Genomic DNA, 22,403 nt, shown 5'->3' on the forward strand with positions numbered 1-22,403 from the left:
GTACTATTTTTCAGAGGGGGCAATCTGTGAGAGCAGTATAATTTAAATGAGTGCACCATATTGACCACAGATATTTATTGAAAATAATAGATAAATATACTAACACAAAGGCTAGATATGTTATTTTATCGATCCAGCCCATGATTATTTATTTTATTAGAAATGTGTGTATCTGCTCTATGCATTTTCATTTATAAGAGAAAGCCTCATGCATTTCAGTTCCACTATGGCAAAAGACAACAGCCATGACACATAACTGTGTGTCTGACTTGAAGGACATATGGAAATTCAAAGCAGAGCATATGCTGTAGCTTTGCCATATCATCTAATGAGGCAAACTGCTTTTCCCTGGAGGTGGATGTGAGTTCTGCAGTGTGCAGTTACAGAATCTGGAAGGCCTGAGTGTTATTATTTTTTTGACCATATGTCTTTTAGAATTGGGGGAACATGAAGTTGTCTAAGGTCAGGATGGGAGTCCTCAAGATCATGCTGCTCATCGTTGAGTCCATTCTGTTGTCTGACTGTGCAAGGGGTGAGTAATACATCTTTAGGATATTTATTTTCATTAACGTAACTTAACTTCACACTGGTTGAATCAATGTTGTTTCCACATCATTTCAATACAATTACGTTGAACCAATGTGGAATACAAGTTGAATTGACACCAGTGCCCAGTGGGTTTCATTCTTGCTTTCTTACCTACACAGTAGTGTCCAATCGTTTTAGTGAAATATTAGCAGATAAATTGGTTAGTCTAAGTTAGGTTGACTGCTGTTGCTTTTTGTTTACATTAAGAAAATCTCAGTTGGCTCTAACTTCTTCACACTGAGAAGTAAGAGAGTGGAAAAAGTAGAAAAAACTCTAAACAGAACCCAAAATCAACAGTGGGGAAGTAGAGAGAAAGCCCCCCCCCCATGTGATCTTTTCAGTCAAGGCCATATGTGTGTGTGTGACTGTGTGTACATTCACCACAGCTAAGCCAAACAAACACATCCATCAGCTTCCCAGGGTGAAAGAACAGGGAAAGTCAGGGAAAGAGTCCAGCTCTCCCGGGGTTGGTCCAGGGACCGTACTGTCTCAGCATCACGTCTCTCTGTGTGTGTGTATGCGTGTGTATGACCATGACCAGTGCTATTGCTTTGATTCAGGGTCAGAAAATTGCCTGCATTGATTGAGGATGTTAGACAAATGCAGAACGCATAGTATAATTATGCGTATAGTTTCCACAATATCACCTGTCATCAATGGCTGAAAATATCCAGAACAGCTCAGTAGAGTTTGAAAGTCAAATGTCGCAAAATAAAATAAATCACCTTTTCAATTTGACAGCTTTGAAGCTTTCACACAAACTTTTAGCGTGTTCTCCAGCCTCTCGCTGTGGGAAACCAGACATCCTGTTCCACGCCTCTCTCCTCATTCTTAAACTCAGTATGGCAGCAACTGGAAGTGGCATCTCAAAAGTACTACCTACATGTGGCTAACAGGGCATTGCAATACGGGGCAGGTGGGGGCCTGTGAGGGCCGCTGGTGATTTGGATGTGGGCAGATTACATCTGTGGGCCTGCAGACAATGCCTCATTCACAGCAGGACAGACGAGCCTTCACGACGCAGATAAAGCAAAAATAAACAAGACGTGGAGGTTAAATAAGATTAGACAGGAAATTATATCTGTTTACAGATGTACAGATGTCAAAGGAAGGAGAAAACCAACAGGGGAAACAGACTGCAGAGAGAAAAACGAGACATCCTAATCTGTATGTACGGTGGCCTGCACTGATTTTATCACATAAAAAAATAGGAATATGTAGTCTGTTTTTCATACTTTATTTCTGAAAGTGATTGTAGATGGGTCCAAAACAGATACAAATATTTACTGTTGGCAAACAGTCCCAGAAAAAATATTTAGTAATGCTCCTCTCTGAAATATGCTCAGTTTTAAGTGGCCAAATTGGAATATGTAATTTAGTTAATTAAATGAAATAATTTAGTTAAATTAAATCATCTATTGGGCTTTTATAGGATTATTTTAATTGTCAGGTATACAGGACTGCAGGGTGAAATGAAGTCTCCAGAAGTTGATAGAAAAGTGCCCGTAGTCTACTGGATAATCCCTTAGATGGAATGATGTCACAGCAAGCTCCCAGTTATGACACAATGTGATCCCAGAGTAACAACTTCACTGTTTGATATCCTATGAAATAAATGGTTTTGATTACAGATGTGGTTTTGTAGAGACTGTCTTGGCTGTAAAACTGTCCCTGTAAAAGTTAACAGGCTATGATAGCATCATTGACAAATGCAAATGAAATTATGAAGGAGACTATCCTTTTGAGTTACGTGTGAAGTCAAAATAACATATTGGAAGTGTTTAGTGGTTTCATCTGGTAATTATATGATCACCTTCTGTACTTTTACATTTTAAACTTGGGTTAAGTTCAACTTAAAGGACAGAGTGATAATGATCTTGCTGCTGTCAGTCACCATGCAATATCTGGTCATTTATCTCACTACGCAAGCCAGGCCCAGTCCTCCATTGTGCTCTGATTCATGAAACTTGCTCAGGACTGATTCCTTGAACCCCCTTGGACACCCCCTACCCCCTCCCCTCATGTTCCCCCCAGCAGCTGTAGGAGGTGCTCAGTGATGTGTCCCAGCAGAGCTTCTAATGTGGTGACAGGACTGGGGACCACTGTGGTATAGTAACTGTGGAATGCAGCAGCAGCCGGGACATATGGACCTGCTGTGTGTTCTGCAGGCCTGCTCGGTGAGAATGAGAGAATACAGGGTGTCCCTAGTACTTACAGTGGGGAAAAAAAGTATTTAGTCAGCCACCAATTGTGCAAGTTCTCCCACTTAAAAAGATGAGAGAGGCCTGTAATTTTCATCATAGGTACACTTCAACTATGACAGACAAAATGAGAAATAAAATCCAGAAAATCACATTGTAGGATTTTTAATGAATTTATTTGCAAATTATGGTGGAAAAAAAGTATTTGGTCAATAACAAAAGTTTCTCAATACTTTGTTATATACCCTTTGTTGGCAATGACACAGGTCAAACGTTTTCTGTAAGTCTTCACAAGGTTTTCACACACTGTTGCTGGTATTTTGGCCCATTCCTCCATGCAGATCTCCTCTAGAGCAGTGATGTTTTGGGGCTGTCGCTGGGCAACACAGACTTTCAACTCCCTCCAAAGATTTTCTATGGGGTTGAGATCTGGAGACTGGCTAGGCCACTCCAGGACCTTGAAATGCTTCTTACGAAGCCACTCCTTCGTTGCCCGGGCGGTGTGTTTGGGATCATTGTCATGCTGAAAGACCCAGCCACGTTTCATCTTCAATGCCCTTGCTGATGGAAGGAGGTTTTCACTCAAAATCTCACGATACATGGCCCCATTCATTCTTTCCTTTACACGGATCAGTCGTCCTGGTCCCTTTGCAGAAAAACAGCCCCAAAGCATGATGTTTCCACCCCCATGCTTCACAGTAGGTATGGTGTTCTTTGGATGCAACTCAGCATTCTTTGTCCTCCAAACACGACGAGTTGAGTTTTTACCAAAAAGTTATATTTTGGTTTCATCTGACCATAGGACATGTACTGGCTTAAGCAGGGGGACACGTCTGGCACTGCAGGATTTGAGTCCCTGGCGGCGTAGTGTGTTACTGATGGTAGGCTTTGCAGGTCATTCACTAGGTCCCCCCGTGTGGTTCTGGGATTTTTGCTCACCGTTCTTGTGATCATTTTGACCCCACAGGGTGAGATCTTGCGTGGAGCCCCAGATCGAGGGAGATTATCAGTGGTCTTGTATGTCTTCCATTTCCTAATAATTGCTCCCACAGTTGATTTCTTCAAACCAAGCTGCTTACCTATTGCAGATTCAGTCTTCCCAGCCTGGTGCAGGTCTACAATTTTGTTTCTGGTGTCCTTTGACAGCTCTTTGGTCTTGGCCATAGTGGAGTTTGGAGTGTGATTGTTTGAGGTTGTGGACAGGTGTCTTTTATACTGCTAACAAGTTCAAACAGGTGCCATTAATACAGGTAACGAGTGGAGGACAGAGGAGCCTCTTAAAGAAGAAGTTACAGGTCTGTGAGAGCCAGAAATCTTGCTTGTTTGTAGGTGACCAAATACTTATTTTCCACCATAATTTGCAAATAAATTCATAAAAAATCCTACAATGTGATTTTCTGGATTTTTTTTCTTCTCAATTTGTCTGTCATAGTTGACGTGTACCTATGATGAAAATTACAGGCCTATCTCATCTTTTTAAGTGGGAGAACTTGCACAATTGGTGGCTGACTAAATACTCCCCCCCCCCCCCCCCCCCACTGTACCAACACACACACATACTCTGAAATGATTACCTGTCTCTTTTTGGAAACAGAATTTACAAAGTGTGTATTTCTTTGTAGGAGAGGCCTGTGATTTTTGAGTCAGTATACTGTATCGACATGTCACAAGTAGCATATTATCTTGACATTAAAGTTTTTAACATCAGACAAATGTTTACTCATCTACACCTCCTTAGCCATCGGGAGAAATTTAGAGCATACTAACTGCTCTGCTCTGCAAGTGTTTTGGAAAATATACATTTTATGGAAGAGTGACATCATGGTTTTATAACAAGGTACTATGAGATAAATTGTATGCCATGGGCCTTTAAAATCATAAGGCCATTTGGCTCCCAGACAGTTTTCCATTTCCGTAATGAGACTAGTTTCCCAGTAACCAAATACTCCAAACTCCTCTTATTTTTTAAATATGGCCCAAATAGTAAGAAGGTAATGACACAGCTGGAGAAACAGAGGGAGAATGGACAGAGGTGAGAGAGAGGGGGGAGGTCTAGGCAGTACTGTAAAATCTTTGCCATGTGTTTGAGTAGTCCCCTCTGAAAACACTTGATTTAGAAATGACAAACAAAATCAATGTTATCTTACTATCAGATTCGCCAATGAAGTACCAGAACTGAAAAAGAGCGTATTCATCATAAAACCACCAACACCCACAGACACACACAACTCAGTGGTGTCCGACTGATTGACATGCCACCTCTGAACTCTGCGGGCTGCTATGCTTCCCCAAGCCAATTTATGACCAAACAACAACCACTGCTCTCTCACCATCCCCTTTACACATGTCTCCCTTCTCTCTCTCCCAGTCCTTCTCTCTGCATTTCCTCCCGTTTATTACCAGTGTAAAGCCAGAGGAAGTGAATTAAGTTAATGTGCTGTCGTTAAAACAAGGCATGGAGCTGACCTTTACTCCCACCCACCCTCTCTCAGCTCCCCAATAGCCCCTATTTACTGAGTCTGGGTCCATTTGCAGAGAACAATGGGTGGATTATTATATGCACTGGTCCCCCCGGTTGGACATGGCAGCAGTAATTCATTTAAAACACTCTTCATCCCTGTAGACTGGGGCGATTTGCCGTCTATTAGAGTGTACTGCAAACCAAGGACTTGTTTTACTGAGGGTCTGCGATTTAGAGGTGCGTGAGGAGGAGTTATGAGAGGGAGCTACACTCAGGGGTTTGTGTATAAGTGTGTGTATACGTACAGTAACCTTCGGAAAGTATTCAGACCCCTTGACTTTTTCCACATTTTGTTACGTTACAGCCTTATTCTAAAATGGATTTTTTTTTTTTTTTTTTTACTCTACACACAATACCCCATAATGACAAAGCGAAAACAGGTTATTAGAAATGTTTGCAAATGTATTACAAATTTAAAACAAAAATGGGTTATTTATTTACATAAGTATTCAGACCCACGAAATTGAGCTCAGGTGCATCCTGTTTCCATTGATCATCCTTGAGATGTTTCTACAACTTGATTGGAGTCCACCTGTGGTAAATTAAATTGATTGGACATTATTTGGAAAGGCACACACCTGTCTATATAAGGTCCCACAGTTGACAGTGCATGTCAGAGCAAAAACCAAGTCATGAGGTCGAAGAAAATATCCGTAGAGCTCAGAGACAGGATTGTGTCGAGGCACAGATGTGGGGAAGGGTACCAAAACATTTCTGCAGCGTTGAAGGTCCACCAGAACACAGTGGTCTCCATCATTCTTAAATGGAAGAAGTTTGGAACCACCAAGACTCTTGCTAGAGCTGGCCGCCCGGCCAAACTGATCAATCGGTGAAGAAGGGCTTTGGTCAGGGAGGTGACCAAGAACCCAATGGTCACTCTGACAGAGCTCTAGAGTTCCTCTGTGGAGATTGGAGAACCTTCCAGAAGGACAACCATCTCTGTAGCACTCCACCAATCAGGCCTTTATGGTAGAGTGGCTAGATGGAAGCCACTCCTCAGTAAAAGGCACGACAGCCCGCTTGGAGTTTGCCAAAAGGCACCTAAAGGACTCTCAGATCATGAGAAACAAGATTCTCTGGTCTGATGAAACCAAGATTGAACTCTTTGGCCTGAATGCCAAGCGTCACCTGGCAGCATCATGCTGTGGGGATGTTTTTCAGCGGCAGGGACTGGGAGACTAGTCAGGATCGAGAGAAAGATGAATGGAGTAAAGTACAGAAAGATCCTTGATGAAAACCTGCTACAGAGCGCTCAGGACCTCAGACTGGGGCGAAGGTTCACCTTCCAACAGGACAATGACCCTAAGCACACAGCCAAGACAACGCAGGAGTGGCTTCAGGACAAGTCTCTGAATGTCCTTGAGTGGCCCAGCCAGAGCCCAGACTTAAACCTGATCGAACATCTCTGGAGAGACCTGAAAATAGCTGTGCAGCAACGCTCCCCATCCAACCTGACAGAGCTTGAGAGGATCTGCAGAGAAGAATGGGAGAAACTCCCCAAATACAGGTGTGCCAAGCTTGTAGCGTTATACCCAAGAAGACTCGAGGCTGTAATCACTGCTGAAGGTGCTTCAACCAAGTACTGAGTAAATGGTCTGAATACTTATGTAAATGTTCAGTTGTTTATTTTTAATAACTTAGCAAAAATTTATAGAAATCTGTTTTTGCTTTGTTATTATGGGGTATTGTGTGTAGATTGATGATGGGGGAGGGGGGGGACTATTTAATCAATTTTAGAATAAGGCTGTAACCTAACAAAATGTGGAAAAAGTCAAGGGGTCTGAATACTTTCCGAAGGCACTGTATGTGTGTGTGTTTTATTAAGCATGGGGCAATTGCTCTGTGTCTACTGTGTCTACGATTACTACAATAACAAATACACCTGCATCTATCATTACTACCGCCACACACTGCTGCTCCTGGCAAATCTATGGAAGGGAGAGGAAGTCTAGGAAGGGACCTGAAAGAGGAAGGTGTCAGACTTCACCCCAAAGAGAGGAGAGAAAGGAAGGGGCTGTACGTGGTGATGAGGAAAGCTGTGATAAGTAGCCATAATGGAGGTCAATTGTTCTCTACTTTAGTGGGCCATAATCTGTGTGAGCAACACTGCCATCTTTGACTGAGCCTAATGGGCACTCAAATTAGCATTCTGATGGAATCTCAACTATTTACACATTGTCTGCTTCCATTCACTGTTGTCATGCTCAGCTGTATGGAAAGGGGGAGAATAAAGTGTGAATAGGATTGTTTATAATCTGCCAGTCATATGAAGTTTTGTCTATGTAGGCCTACTGCGATCATGAGTTTGTTTGGCCAGTTGGCTCCGGGTGGCTGTGTCCCCTCTGAGTAAATGGGGTGATAGACAGACACATGGATTAATGGTGCCCTACTTAACCCACAAGGATCTCATAGAATCCTTTACAATGGGCCAGAGAGCTGGTCTGATTGACATGTCATCATTCAAATGGTAATCACCTGCATGTGTTTTTGGTTTTATTGTTTGAGATGAACAATATACAATACATTAGATTAAATATTGGAACTATTGAGGGATATCTTAAAGCTGCAATATGTACCTTTTTGGGCAACCTGACCAAATGCACATCGATATGTGAGTTATAGATCTGTCATTCTCATTGAAAGAAAGTCTATGAAGCGTTCTATGTGCGCTATTTCTATGATTCCCGTTCTAAAGTTTAGTTTTTTAGTCTTTCACTTTAGGTTTTGTATGCCAGCTTCAAACAGCTGGAGAAAAAAAAATGTGTTTATGGAAAATATATTTCACAGCGGATTAGATGGTAAAATTATACTTTACACAATGACTGCTTTTTTTAATGTCTCACAAACTGAAAATAGGCAAACTATTAGAATTTTAGCATCCAAGAAATGGCAGAGCGATTTCTGCATATTGCACCTTTAAATCCTGCACCCCACCTGTCTCCAAGCTGTTATGTAATGTCATAGTATCACTATAACAAACAATAAGAGGTCCAAGCTCCAGCTGCATATATCCCTGTAGCTCTGGAGGGCAGGGCTGCTGTGTTACACTCTTGGACAGAGAGATGGGCCGTAGTCGTTGGGACGGAGCCCGGAGGTGGGGCTTAGGGGCCGCCCTGTTGGACCCTTACAAGTGACCTTACAAGAACATTTCAACTACGCAGTGGGAAGTGTTTATCTTACGCAACCTCTTCTTTCTCAGCCTCTCTGGCCCCCTCCTCTCTCCTCTCCTCTATATTTTCTCTTTTCTTTCGAGCAGCGGAGAGCAGCCGAGACCCCCCCACCCCTCTGTGCTTCACAGCTGTTCTCTCAGTCACTTAATAAATGAAACGTTGAGAATCTGAAGCCCACTCCTCTCACTGCTCAACAGGAGACTGTCAGTCTTGTTTTCCTGTAGATGTTAGCGTGTGGATTTATGCTGAGGCCTGGGTCTATATGCAGCTATACACAAGGAAGATGTCAGCGCTCCAACCCTCCCTCTCTTTCCCCCCCTTCCATGCCCATTTACTTTCTCCCTTTCTTTAGGCAAGTAAAATGCGCATTGTGCTCTATGATAGAATAAGGGGATGTTTTAAACAGTATCTTGCTCATCTTGTACTCTTGTATGTTGAGCTTGCCACAACCTTTAGTTGATGTTTTATTTTCTCCTATCATCAGTTATCAGAATTTCAAATCACTGGCATATCTGTTGCAAATGTTTCTCTCCTCTCTGAGGTATTCATTGGAAATCAACAGCAGTACTGACTCCTTCCCCCCTCCAACCTCTCCCCTGCCTCCCTTTCCATGCGTTTTGTTCTGCAGTTAAAAGGTTGATTGAAAGTTATGGTGGCAACAGCGCTGCCTGGCTGGGTCTGAAGAAAGCAGAGCCAAGGGATGGCTGGGATAACGAGGCCTCCACAGCCACCACCATAACCCCCTGCTCTGATCAACATCCCCCTCTGCCCCCCCCCCCCCCCCCCTGATGGGCATCAATGAGACCCCACATGACTTTCTGCCTTTTCACTCAGAATTCTCACTGTTTTTCTTTGGGAATTATTTTATAGAATTCGTAAGTTCTATTCTGAATGCACTGTATGTCAAACGCAATAGGCATTGTGTAGGATAGCCTTTGGGAATTGGGGAATGTTGTTGTAGTATGTCAGAAATTGAGTTCTGATGGTGGAGACTGTGGGAGTGGAACCCTACTGCTGTAATTGGGTTGACATTCTTTATTTTCAACATCGATCATCACTTTCAGGATCCAAAAGTAAGGAACCCTTTTTTACGTGAACTTTATATACATAAGGGACCCACAGATCCAAAGCCATAGATTAATGGTTTACGATGAATGGAAAAATATGTCCCACTTTAACTTGAAGATTTAAGGAGACTGGGGACAGGAGAGTGAAAATGGTTCAGAAGCTGAAAGTATGATCTGTCATATTTTATAGTTAGGCTACTGCTGCCCCAGTCTGGAGTTCTGCACCCTGCAGTGAAACTGATTTGATTTCCTCATGCACAGGGATGTGAGTTTGGGCTCTGGCTCCAGCTTTGCGCCAGGATGCACTTGGGGTGGGGGAAGGGGGACTAGCATACACATGGAGATTCAATGATATTTTGAAGGATTCCTTCCAGGCTTAAATTTACCATTAGCTGACTTTGTTGTACTGGTGTGTGTTTTCTGTGTCCGTCTGGACAGTATATCTAAGTTAGCTACTGTTTCGCGTAGCACATTCACTTTGCAAATGTATGTCTGCAGGTCACTTTGGTAAAGGGACTGTGTGACTCCATGTGTGAGGTTGGTGAATGAAGGAGACAGAGCGAATAAAGAGAGAGAGAGAGACATACAGACTGGCAAACAGAGATGGATAGAGCGGAGTGACCTTTTTGGGTCGGACTTGTAAGGTGAACCGGTAAAGCGGGGAACAAATTGTCACTGTGAAAGGTCGGGTACCTCCTGGTAATGACAGGCGCAACAACTCCACAATGACAGATTGATTCCAGACAATATTCCTGGATTGTCAAAAGGCCCCATGGCTGCCAACTCCCCCACCCCCTCTGTCTGTCTCGCTCCCCTTCACCATCTCCCTCTGTCTCGTCTCTGTCTCCCCCCCGTTCTTCCTCTCCCACCCCTCTCTGTCTTCCCTCTGACCTCTGATACAGACTCAGACACACACTGCAGGTGCCGCTGATGACAGCATGTCTTAGTGAAATCAGCCTTGTTTACTAGACAGGCCTAGTGCTTAGTGGCCAGTGAACTTGTAGTCTTCTAGTATATATACTGATCTTTAACTCTATATGGCTCTCCGGAAGTTGACTTGTTGATAAAGCAGGAGGACTATGACCTAACCAACAGGCCCAATCAGTTGACTGCAGATTAAATAGTGTTGGCCATGCTTGAGATCCACATTGGAATGCAGAGGAGGAGGAGGGGGGTGCAAGGAGTGGTAGAGTACACAGACAGAGACACCCTCACTGTTGACTGTCATGGCCCATGAAGCACCAGCGAATACAAACCCCTGCAGCTAGCGAAGGGAAGAGAGCAGGCAGACTGATTTCTGAGGAGGAAGGAGTATTAGTTAAACCCTAATCTAGTGAGTGGTTTAATCTTTAACCCACTGTGGTACAGTATATGAGGTAGACAGACTGACGTGCAAATGACCTCCAAAACTGTGTGTGCTTTGCTTCTCTTCAATCGTATGATAAGGATAGCAAGAAACAGGTGCACATATTCCCTCTACTGTCCCCCCATACAAGCAAGAGGAGCGAGAGATCAGAGGTTTTTAGGTTTTATTGTGTCATATGCCCAGACCAGTCCAGGCTGAGTCCAGATCAGTCCAGGGTAGGGTGCAGGGAGCAGGGTGTAAGATTGTTGAGATTCCTGGTTACTGCCGCCTGGACTCTCCTAATCCCCTTCACTCCCTCCAAATCTCCTCTACCGAATGCCTACAAGCTGTGTGCTAAAGGAGGCCTCACTGCCATTTACATTTACACTTTAGTCATTTAGCAGACGCTCTTATCCATAGCGACTTACAGTTAGTGAGTGCATACATTTTCATACTGGCCCCCCGTGGGAATCGAACCCACAACCCTGGCGTTGCAAGCGCCATGCTCTACCAACTGAGCTACACGGGGCCCATAAGGGACCCACAGATCTTAGCCTCTGCTCTCTGCCACTCTCTAAATCAACCTCTCTCTTTCTTTAACCTTCACCCTACTCCTCTCTTTCTTTAACCTTCACCCTACTCCTCTCTTTCTTTAACCTTCACCCTACTCCTCTCTTTCTAACTTTCTCTTCCTTTCTCTCTCTCCCTCTTTAACACCCCCTCTGTGACCCTATATCTCACTGCCCTCCATTCCCTTCCTATCTTTACCCATCTCTTGCCCTTATCCCCCTCCCTTCCGCTCTCTCCTTCCCTCTCTCCTGATTAGTGCCCCTAAGCACACACTCTGCTCCTGTATGTGCACCATGCCATGGCCTAATGGAGTGCGATAAAGCTACATGACAGACAAGGCCTTTACACACACTCAGATGAGCAGCAAACCAATGCCCATACACAAATGTGCTCTCTGTTACATTACAGATATTCAGTACAACAACAACAACGTATGGCAATGTGCAAAGGGGTTGGCATTTCAATTTGTTCCGGCACTCAATGCATGCTTTTTCAAATTCACCAGTTAAAAGCTATATAGCACCAATTATTTTGTATTGATACATGGTTCACATGAATTGCTACAGTCACTCAGAGAGGGTGACAAAGTGGATATGCGATGATGATGTCCAGTGGTCCTGTGGTTGTTGCAGCACGGACTCCAGCATACATACACACACTCTCTCTTCCCTCAGCAGGAGCTGGGGCTGGTAGAAGGTATTCAAGCCTAATGAAATATAGCAGCTCAGAGTTCAAAGGCTCCACAGTAGGGGCTGTTAGGGGTAGGCCGCGTGATGGAGATGTTTCCAGAAGCATTATGACGCTTTATGAGTCATTTCTGCCTTTCTTCCTGTTCATTTGATGGAGCCTGCAGGAGCCCGTTGTTCTGCATGGGGCCATTAGGAGAGGAAGCAGAGGCAGATCCACTGGTGTTTGTCGTAATCACTGTCAGAACCAGCTTCCTCTCAGCTTTGAAGTGGCAGCAGTTATATTTCAATTAATTAACATTGATAACGTAGATTGGCAGAAGCATCTCATTCTTTTTCCATCTCTCTTGTTCACTGCCTCCCTCTCTTTCTCTCCTTTGCACTTTCTCTCCATGGTCTCATGTCACCCAATCGCTCTTACTCTCTTGCCATTCCCACAACTGTAGCCATGGCTATTCAGCCCACATCAGATGGTGCCAAAGAAAGCCTCATTGTCCCCCCTGGTCTGGTCTGGTCTTACCCTGCTCTTATCTATTGATTGGAAAGGCGAGAGGAGAAAATAAAAGGTATTGATTACCAGAAGAGGTGAAGTTGTTGGGCAGGACGTCTGAGGTGGAAAGAAAAGACTGTATTCTTTACCCTCCGCTGCCCAACTGCTGTCAGAGCACCCTCTCTCCCTATGTCTCTCTCTCTCTCCCTCTGTCCTCCCCCTTTTACCCTATCACTGTCCCCCTCCTCCGCCTCTATTCTTGACTCGCCAGGATGGCTCTTTCTTTGTGATTTTTATCTGTGCTTGTGAAATGTATAGCCCGGCGCAGCAGTAGTCTCAGAACAGAAGCTGTGGCCTTTCACACACTCCCCACGCCATGGTGGCTGCCTCACCTTTCCACTCTACTCAACCTCTCAAGTCTCAAGTAAAGTCTCTGGGCCTGGGTTCGGTTTCTTGTTTTCATGTATTTTTTTTCTTTCACATCCACCTTTCTATCTCCTCCTGTTTTGTCTGGCTTTGACAGACTATTTGTGGGTAACATGCTATCCCACTGGTTCTCTTTTGCCATCCATTCTGTTTTGTTGTAATATTAACGTTTGCCTGAGGTTTTAAGAGATGCACAGTAGGATGATGTTTCCCTGGAACCACAGGTTCCATTAAACACTGATTTCCTAACTGATGCCGCTGAGCAGTTAGTGAAGACTGATGCCTGCCTCTGTCTGGAGACTGGTAGGCTTCACTACGGAAACAGAAAAGCAGTACTGAGGACTTCTCACTCACTGGTGGGACTAGAAGTTGCACTGATCCAGATCAAGAGTGGTTTGTTACTTCCAAATGGTTAAAGCTAGGATTGGTGAGAGTAAAGCTGGATCAGTGTTGCTGAACAATGTCTTGCTAGAGCAAAAATATTTGATCTCATCCAAATTTCTGTCAATGGTTCATGGTTTTGGCATTGGGACTGTTAGAAATGAGAGAAAACATGGGTTCTCTGGTGAGATGGAGAGGAAATACTTTTGAGTGTGTGAGTTACATGCAAACCACACCGGCCATATTGTGTGCGCGAGCCTTGCAAAATAAATGTACACATACATGTTATTCAATAATTTCCCCTACACCGCTAGCGTGCGTGAACGAGCATCTGCATAGCCAAGCGCTAAAATAGAACTTGGTTCTATTTTAGAAGCTTCACAAGTCCCCTATTGCATATCAGGAAGATACAAACTCATGTGGTTGTTTGAAAAACGAACGAGGAGATATTAATCAAAGATAACTAACTAGGTTTCCCTTTTTATCTGTGAATTAATCATCGGAAGTAGAGAAACACATTATTTTTATATGATCCGGGTCAAAATTCTACAAAGAACCAGCTAAAAAGGGGACCATATATGCGTGATCAGGTAAAATAACAACCCAATCAATGTTCATCTCCCAGGGCAAACTGCTAGCAACAGCTATCTAGCTTAATGTTCATGTGTGTTTAGAGCTGTCCCCAAATTAATATAGTTGGCTCACAGTTGTTTTTTGTATTTTAACCTGGGTGTCATGATCAAGTCTGGTGGGGATCATAGAGATAGATGGAGGACTCTAGTAGGACTCTAGTGCCAAAAGCCTGTTTTAGCATGGGCTGCGCCATTGAGGACTTTCACCATTTTTAAGTAGTCAACTGGGTGGGACTTCCTATAGACGGGTTGGCTGACAACGTCACGAAAATGATGCGAAAGCATCGATGATGAAGGCTGTGTGGTGTTATGATTCTGAACGGTCAAATAGCTAGCAACAATGACAAGAAGCTGCCATGTGGGGAATCATAGATGTCTCATTTCAGCTAGTTGTGTATTGTTATTGATACCATGTCTTGTTTTGAGGTGTTTTGACTCATGTCATGTCTATGCTAATATGGCTAAAATTCGTTATCTAGCTAACCAACAACTGTAATGATGTGTTTGAGAGACAACAAGTGCTCATTGTGCAAATGTGTTTATGTTTAAAATAAACATTCTGAGATTAAATATAGTTTACATGTTTTCAACAATCTGAGCTAACCAGTCTGTTTTGCCCCATAGTTGGGCACATGTCGGTTTTGTTGCTCATATAGTTTCACAAACATACATCATGATCCAAAAGCAAATGAGTCATCATTAACAAAAATGATGACTCATTTGTTTCTGGTTAACAGAGCACATTTTACAAACATATTTCTTACTTTGCAAACACAACAGTGGTCAAATATGTTATTGAATATGACAACATTTGTGACTCCACAGATTACATTTGTGACCTGCATTTTACGTATTTGTGAGTTGCTTTAAATTCGTGAGTTGCTCCATATGTTTGTAAGTGGCCTTGGTCAGGGTTACCCATTAATTAAAATAGCAGATAAATAAAATTGTTACAAAATTGTGGCAGGCCAAATTGACTGTGAGAAAAAACAGTGCTATCAGCGTGTCACCCACCACTTTACAATGTGTGCTGGTGGTAGTATGTATTTGGAAAACATACTTGATTGTTTGAAACCTGAATGTTTTACTTCATATTATGAGGCATGTGTTATCTTGCTTGAAAATCTGACCATATAAAGTTGGAGCCAATTATTTTATAAAACTAAATAGGCAGGACATGAGTTTCAAGTTTGGGGAAGCATAGCCTACAATTTATCCTAGCCTTTCTACCGATCTGCGTGTCGGGTTATGATTTTCATATGTGAATTTTCGTGGAACAGTTTCATAAGTCGCTCTGCTAAATGACTAAAATGTAAATGTAATGTAAATATTTCAATAATAACGTTTTCGTTTCTCAAAATCATCGTCACGTGGTTAATCATAATAATCTGAATTAAAATGATAAAAATATCAAAGTTAAAATTCAACTAATGTGAGAGCACCAGCCTCTGCCATATGGACACATTGATACACTGTGATCATTGGCGGCTAAATAGCCTAAATGAGCGCATGGAACTCAGAGATGGCCAATGCAGCCTTTGGCCTATAACTTCCATTGTCAACTAATTAAAATAGCCTACATAAAGCCGATAAATAAAAACAGTAGAAAATATACTGATGAAAATGCTGGTTCTTTCAATCACATGCATCTCTCTACTCAGCCTGTCTGCCTCCCTTTCTATCTGTCTTGACTTAAGCTGTTTCTAGCGAACTTGCAACATTGTATCAACTAGCCTATTCCAGGCCCTCAGAGCTTCCCGTCCAGTGAGAGCTGTAATTGCGCAAGGTAAGGGTATTTTATGACGTTTCCACTGGATATATGGGATCATCAGATTATGATATATTGCTCTTTCACACCGTGGCTTGGTGATTATCGAGGGAGAGATTGTTGGAAAGATTTTTCAAATATGCCTACTGTGAGGAACTATTAGGCTATAATTTTGCAATGGATGTAAAACAAAACAAAACAGACTTCGTTGATTTACTGTGTGAGGTGAGGGGTGATGCAGAATGTTTTTGCCTGCGCTGAAGACGTCTATATCAGTCCGCTAATACAGGACTAGTAAAGGCCCAGTGCACTACTTTTGTGAAAACATTTAAACTAAATGTATTTGCATTTGAGTGTTTACCAGCATTTTTAACTTGAGTCTGATAATGATCTGTACAAAACAGTTAATCTGATCATACTTGTGGAATATACTTGCTTGATAAATGTTTTCCAGTTTCTTGAAATATTTTGCAAATGCAACTTGTTTTTTATGTGAACTTAAATGGTCTATTCATTCCTTTTACATTTTAGTAGAGGCTCTTATCCAGAGCAATTTACATGTTCATACTTTTTCTCTACGGGTCCCCCGTGGGAATTGCAAGCTCCATGCTCTGCCAACTGAGACATCACATCACCACAAACCACTTGATGTCTCAATGTACTCAATTACTGTATTGTGCGTTGTTTTTCTTCATGGTGATAGAAAGTCTACAGGTACAATCCTAGATGACCAGCCTATATACCATACAGTAATGTACATTTACATTAAGTTGTTTGTAAGGATGGTAAATTAATACTGCACAAAAAGTGGTTGTTTGATCATGAAACATATTTAATTTGATATGGATGTTTTGTGTCTTTGCTCATAACTTTGCACCTTTTGATATAAATGTTTGATGACAGGGTTTTGTTCTTTCTGGATTTATTAGAATAACAATTGCTGAGGAAGGGACAGGGAAACAACTCTTACAATTCCAACTATTGAATCCTGCAAGATACTGTTCTTAATTATACAAATACCTTTTTCGCCAAAGCAGAGATGCTGCAAAAAATTTTTTGCCCGTGCTACAGATGTCTATATCACTCCAGTAATACTAGTAACGGCCCAGTGCACTACTTTTGTGGAAAAATATTTTTCTCTACAAAATATTTCATTTATTTTATTAATTCTGCTTTTTCAGGGGGTGCTGCAGCCTTACTTCCCGCGGCAATGGCTACTTCTATGCATGCTCAGGTGCGTGCACTCCGGCAACATTAACAAGACAGAGAAACCAGACCCATGCTCATTGCTCACATGGAGCACTCCAAAGGAAAGACAATGAACAAATTGACAACTCGTAAATTATGGTTATGAAAGAAATCAAAATGTGTTTCTCACAAGTGGAGCAGGTTGTGACCAACGTTTCCACTCCGAGAATGATAATGGTAAATGACTGTAGGCCTAATTAGTAATACAATGCATTAACAGAAATTAATGTAACCAAATTACGGGGATTAACGGTACATTTACTACTGGTGACATATGTCATGGGGAATTGATAAAAAGAAACAATCAAAGGGCAAACCATTCACATGAAACAATGAATGGGAAGAATTGGCGGGAGACAGCTGAGTGGATTCTGGAGGGAGACGCGCCTATCGACTATCTTCGCCACACACCCCTCCCCTTCTCAACATTTTAAATTATACTCAAGACACATTATCTTCACACATATTTTAGATGCTTTTCACTAACAGCCGCAACTCTATAACCAGCTAGGCCTTTTGCCACGCGAGCTGCCTATGAAAGACTTCCTCATATGCCATTTTTCTCCTGTTCTACTGATTTTCATATCAACTTTCTTTCATTGTCCAGAAGACAAATGCACAATCCTAGTCATATTAGCAACCCATCCTAGTTGTTGCATCTTTAGAGTCACCCTCTTTCTAAGTTTCTAAAGGAGATTTTCATCTCTTTCATATACTGCTTGCATCATGTGCGCTGTTTAGAATGGTGTTTTCCCTTTTTCCCGCGAATTGCATTTTGGCAAATGTTTGAAAAGGACGTTTTATTCACTGATCATTACAGGAGTTGCATGTTTTGCTAAGATGAATTACCATAATCTAAATGTGTTTTCTGTCATTCTGAACACCATGGGAGGAAGCCCTAATGGGTACATAACCATGTCATAATATGTCATGACAGCTGACATAACTTGTCATAATATGGTAATAACACTGTCATATATTTACACCTGTTGTGACATATTTTGCGTTATTTTATGGCCGGTTATTTTATGGCTCCTACATAAGAGTGTCAAAACCCACATTTATTCAAATTAGTTTTTTCCCTGCCAAGAAGTTTCCTTTCATTTGAAAGTTTGTTTCTTAAATCCTGTGTTCATTGCTGTAATGAATTATTTACAGTCATGTTTTTTAACCCCATTTTTTAATAATTTGTAGAATATACACTTTATGACACTGTCATGAAGCATTATGACCATCCTGTGGCACTTTACTTGGACTAAGAAAATACACTTTGACACTGTCAAGAAGCATTATGACCATCATAATCATATAAGCCAGATAGGCCTATCACCTACATGCCTTGTGTGGTAGGTTTTGTGGGTTTTGACACTGTTATGTAGGCTAGGTGTCATAACCAGCCATAAAATAACTACTGTGGTAGTTTTTCTTTTTTTTTACACTCTTATGTAGGTGTCAAAACCAGCCATAAAAGAACGCAATATATGTCATGACAGTGTTATGACCATATTATAACAGGTTATGACAAGTTACGTCAGCTCTTATGACATATATTATGACATGGTTCTGACTGTGTCATAACGTGTTATGATGCTGGGTGTCAAGTAAAGTCTGGCGCCACAGTTTCCTAATAAAAACCCTGTCTCGCATATTTTGTGAGTTGCGTTTTACAGATCAGTTTGGGCAGATTTAATATACAGAATCTAGATTAGGACATCCTCAGTTCTCATAAAAATAAGATACAAATGAATATATTACAATAACTTTTAGAAATGCATCTGGTTTGGTATTCTAGCTTCCTTTCTTATTTTCTTAACTTAATTCCGTCCTTTCCTAGCTTGCTTTCCTTGATTCCCTTTGCTTACTTTCCTCCCCTTCTTTGCTTTCCTAGCTCTCTTTCCTCCTATCCTTTCCTAACTCCCTTTCCTTTCCTCCTAGCCTAGCTTCCTTTCTTCCATTCCTTGCTCCCTTTCCTTCCTAGCTTCCTTTCCTCTCATCCTTTTCTTGCTCCCTTACCTTCCCTGGCTTCCTCTCCTCTATTCCTTTCTTAGTTTTTTGTTTATTAATTCAACCATTTAAAAAAACAAGCACACATAAAACTTGAAAAAGCCATACATGCACATGAGTAAAATCATCGAGGATAACATACTAAAGTCTGGGACTTATTTCCATTGTGGTCCTCTTGAGACAAGATGGCTAGGCAAGATCGAACACGGTTGAACTCAGTATGGCAGCGAGATAATAAAACATAAAAACAAATAAGAAGAACATCTATCTCATCATTGCATCCCTTTCCTAGATTCCTTTCCAAGCTCCCTTTCCTCCTATCATTTCCTATCTCCCTTTCCTAGCTTCCTTTCCTTGGTCTATCCTATCTTCCATTCCTTCTTTCCTAGCTTCCGTTCCTTGATCCTTTTCCTTCTTTTCCTCCCCTCCTTTGCTTTCCTAGCTCTCTTTCCTCCTATCCTTTCCTAACTATCTTTCCTCTCCTCCTTTTCTAGATCCCTTTCCTTATTTTCTAGCTTTATTTCAACATTTCCTTGTTTCCTTTCTTTCCCTAACTTCAGTGGAACATAGCAAAATCATTCAGAATGGGAGGGTTTGAGTTGGTTTGGAGAGTTTTAGAGCATTTTTTTACATGCTTTAAACACATTTTCATAATACATTGTAGGCAATGGCAAGTGATCACTCAGCAAAATGTATCTACCAATTTTCCCTATAATTAAACAAAATATAAAATAACGGTGGCGCAGTGGTCTAAGGCACTGCATCGCAGTGCTAGCTGTGCCACTAGAGATCCTGGTTCGAATCCAGGCTCTGTCGTAGCCGGCCGCGACCGGGAGACCCATGGGGCGGTGCGCAATTGGCCCAGCGTCGTCCAGGGTAGGGGAGGGAATGGCCAGCAGGGATGTAGCTCAGTTGATAGAGCATGGCGTTTGCAACACCAGGGTTGTGGGTTCGATTCCCACAGGGGGTATGAAAAAAAATAATGTATGCACTAACTGTAAGTCGCTCTGGATAAGAGCATCTGCTAAATGACTAAAAATGTAAAAAAAAAAAAAAAATGGTTTTGGGGATCAACTACAATCACAGAAAGAGTAAAAACAAATCTAAATGTAAAAATCGGTGAACTTCCCCTTTAATGCTGAGTGCCAAAAAGCCAGGCATCAGATCTCATTCATGGAGTCTTTGGTTGGGATGACTCGACCAGGGATCGAAGCCCCACCCTTCCAATCTCAGGGTGGACACTACCATAGGGCCCCTGATTTGCTGCTACTGTTATAGTGACTGTAATAGTAGCAGTAGTAGTAGTGTAGAATTCCCAAAGTCACTACTGTAGTAGGAGGAAAGGAAGCTGGGAAAGGAGGAAAGGGATCTAGGAAAGGAAGTTAGGGAAGGAAAGGATGAAAGGAAGCGAGGAAAGGAGGAAAGGGATATAGGAAAGGAGAAGAGAAAATGAAAGGGAGCAAGGAAAGAAGGATAGGAAGCTATATAGGAGGAAAGGAAAGAGAGTTAGAAATGGATAGGACGAAAGAGAGCTAGCATAGCAAAGGAGGGGAGGAAAGGAAGGAAAGGGATCAAGGAAAGGAAGCTAGGAAAAGAGGAATGGAAGATGGTGGAAATACCAAGGAAAGGAAGCTAAGGAGGAAATGAAATGTAGAAAAAGGAAAGGAAAGTAAACTAGGAAAGGAGAAGAGGAAAGGAAGTTAGGCAAAGAAAGGGATCAAGGAAATTAGGAAATAAAGCTAGAAAATGAGGGAAGGGATCTAGAAAAGGAGGAGAGGAAAGGAAGCTAGAGGAGGAAAGGAAGCTAGGATAGGAGGAAAGGAATGATAGTTAGGAAAGAATAGGAAGAAAGAGAGCTACGAAAGCAAAGGAGGGGAGGAAAGGAAGGAAAGGGATCAAGGAACGGAAGCTAGGAAAGAAGGAATGGAAGATAGGAAAGACCAAGGAAAGGAATCTAGGAAAGGGAGCTAGGAATGGATAGGATGAAAGGGAGCTAGGACAGGAAGCTAGGAAAGGTGGAAAAGAAAAGGAAATAGGAAAGGAGGAGAGGAAGCCGCGGAAGGAAAGGGCGAAAGGAAAGCAAGCTAGGAAAGGACGGAATTAAGATAGGAAAATAAGAAAGGAAGCTAGGATACCAAATCAGATGCATTTCTAAAAGTTATTGTAATATATACATTTTTATCTTATTTTTATGAGAACTGAGGATGTCCTAGTCTAGATTCTGTATATTAAATCTGTAAAACGCAACTCACAAATATGTGGAGTAACTCACAAATGCGAGTCAACTCACAAATGTAATGCAAGTCATAAATATGTAAAATGCAGGTCACACATGTAATCTGTCATATTCACAAAAACATATTTAACCACTGTTGTGTTTGGAAAGTAAAAAATATGTTTGTAAAATATGCTGTGTTAACCAGAAAAAAACGTTATTGCATTAATTTGCTAATCATCATTTGTTTTTGTTAATGATGACTCATTTGCTTTTGGATCATGACATATAGTTTGTGAAACTATATATTTACAGACTGTGATTTTTATTTGAAAGTTGCATTCTGTATTTGCGGTACATCTCTTTTGTTTGTGACTCACTACTTATATATTTACAACATTTTGATAACAATCTCCATATTATATACACCCTTTCAGTTTATTTGCCAACTCATAGAAGTAGTAGAAGAAGAAAATGGACTACTTCAAAATGGAGATGGCCTCAATTGTGCTGCCCGTTCTCTCACAGACACCATAATGGGACAGATACAATGATGCGATGTCTTTCTAAGTCTATGGTGAGGATAGACAAAATCAACATGTGCACGATGGTGCATGCACGCGCGTAGCCATGGTTTTAGTGTGGTACAACTAAGATCTAAGTGTGTTGGGTTTACTGTATTGCATGCGTCACCCAGTATGTCCCACTGCGATTTCTTGAGACCCAGGTGTTCTCTATTCTAATATCTGTCAGCAAAGGAGTCAATCCTTTATTGACCTGTTTGCGATGACTAGAAAGACAAAAGCACTCGTAGAGAGGAAAAAATGCATGTACACATCATTAGAAATCCACAGGTGTTTTGAAGAAGAAAACAGAAAGGAGGGAAGAGGTGCCAGCACATCTGAACATCACTGAAGCCTGGCAGCCTACTACAGTCTGCTTGTGTGTTCCCTCTTTCTTTCTCATTCTCTGATTCCCTGCTCTTTTTCTCTCTAGCTCTGTCCTCATGTTGAATCAACAGTTGCTTAACCCCTCCAAACGGTTAATGAAACCAGAGATATATTTAGCCTGAATCACAAGAATGCCTCTTG

The 22,403-nt window shown here is 41.8% G+C and overlaps 1 protein-coding gene across 1 annotated transcript in view; it reads left to right on the forward strand.

Moving 5' to 3' along the window:
• Positions 1-22,403, forward strand: part of LOC311145803 (fibroblast growth factor receptor-like 1) — a 57,758-nt gene that overhangs the window by 655 nt on the left and 34,700 nt on the right. The window contains exon 2 of the mRNA XM_084182114.1: positions 436-532. Coding sequence (XP_084038240.1) covers positions 448-532 — 85 coding nt within the window. The 5' untranslated portion in view covers positions 436-447. The remainder of the gene's footprint in view (positions 1-435; positions 533-22,403) is intronic.

This window comes from Coregonus lavaretus, assembly GCF_964263955.1.
Source record: "Coregonus lavaretus genome assembly, chromosome: 18".
Classification (NCBI taxonomy): domain Eukaryota; kingdom Metazoa; phylum Chordata; class Actinopteri; order Salmoniformes; family Salmonidae; genus Coregonus; species Coregonus lavaretus.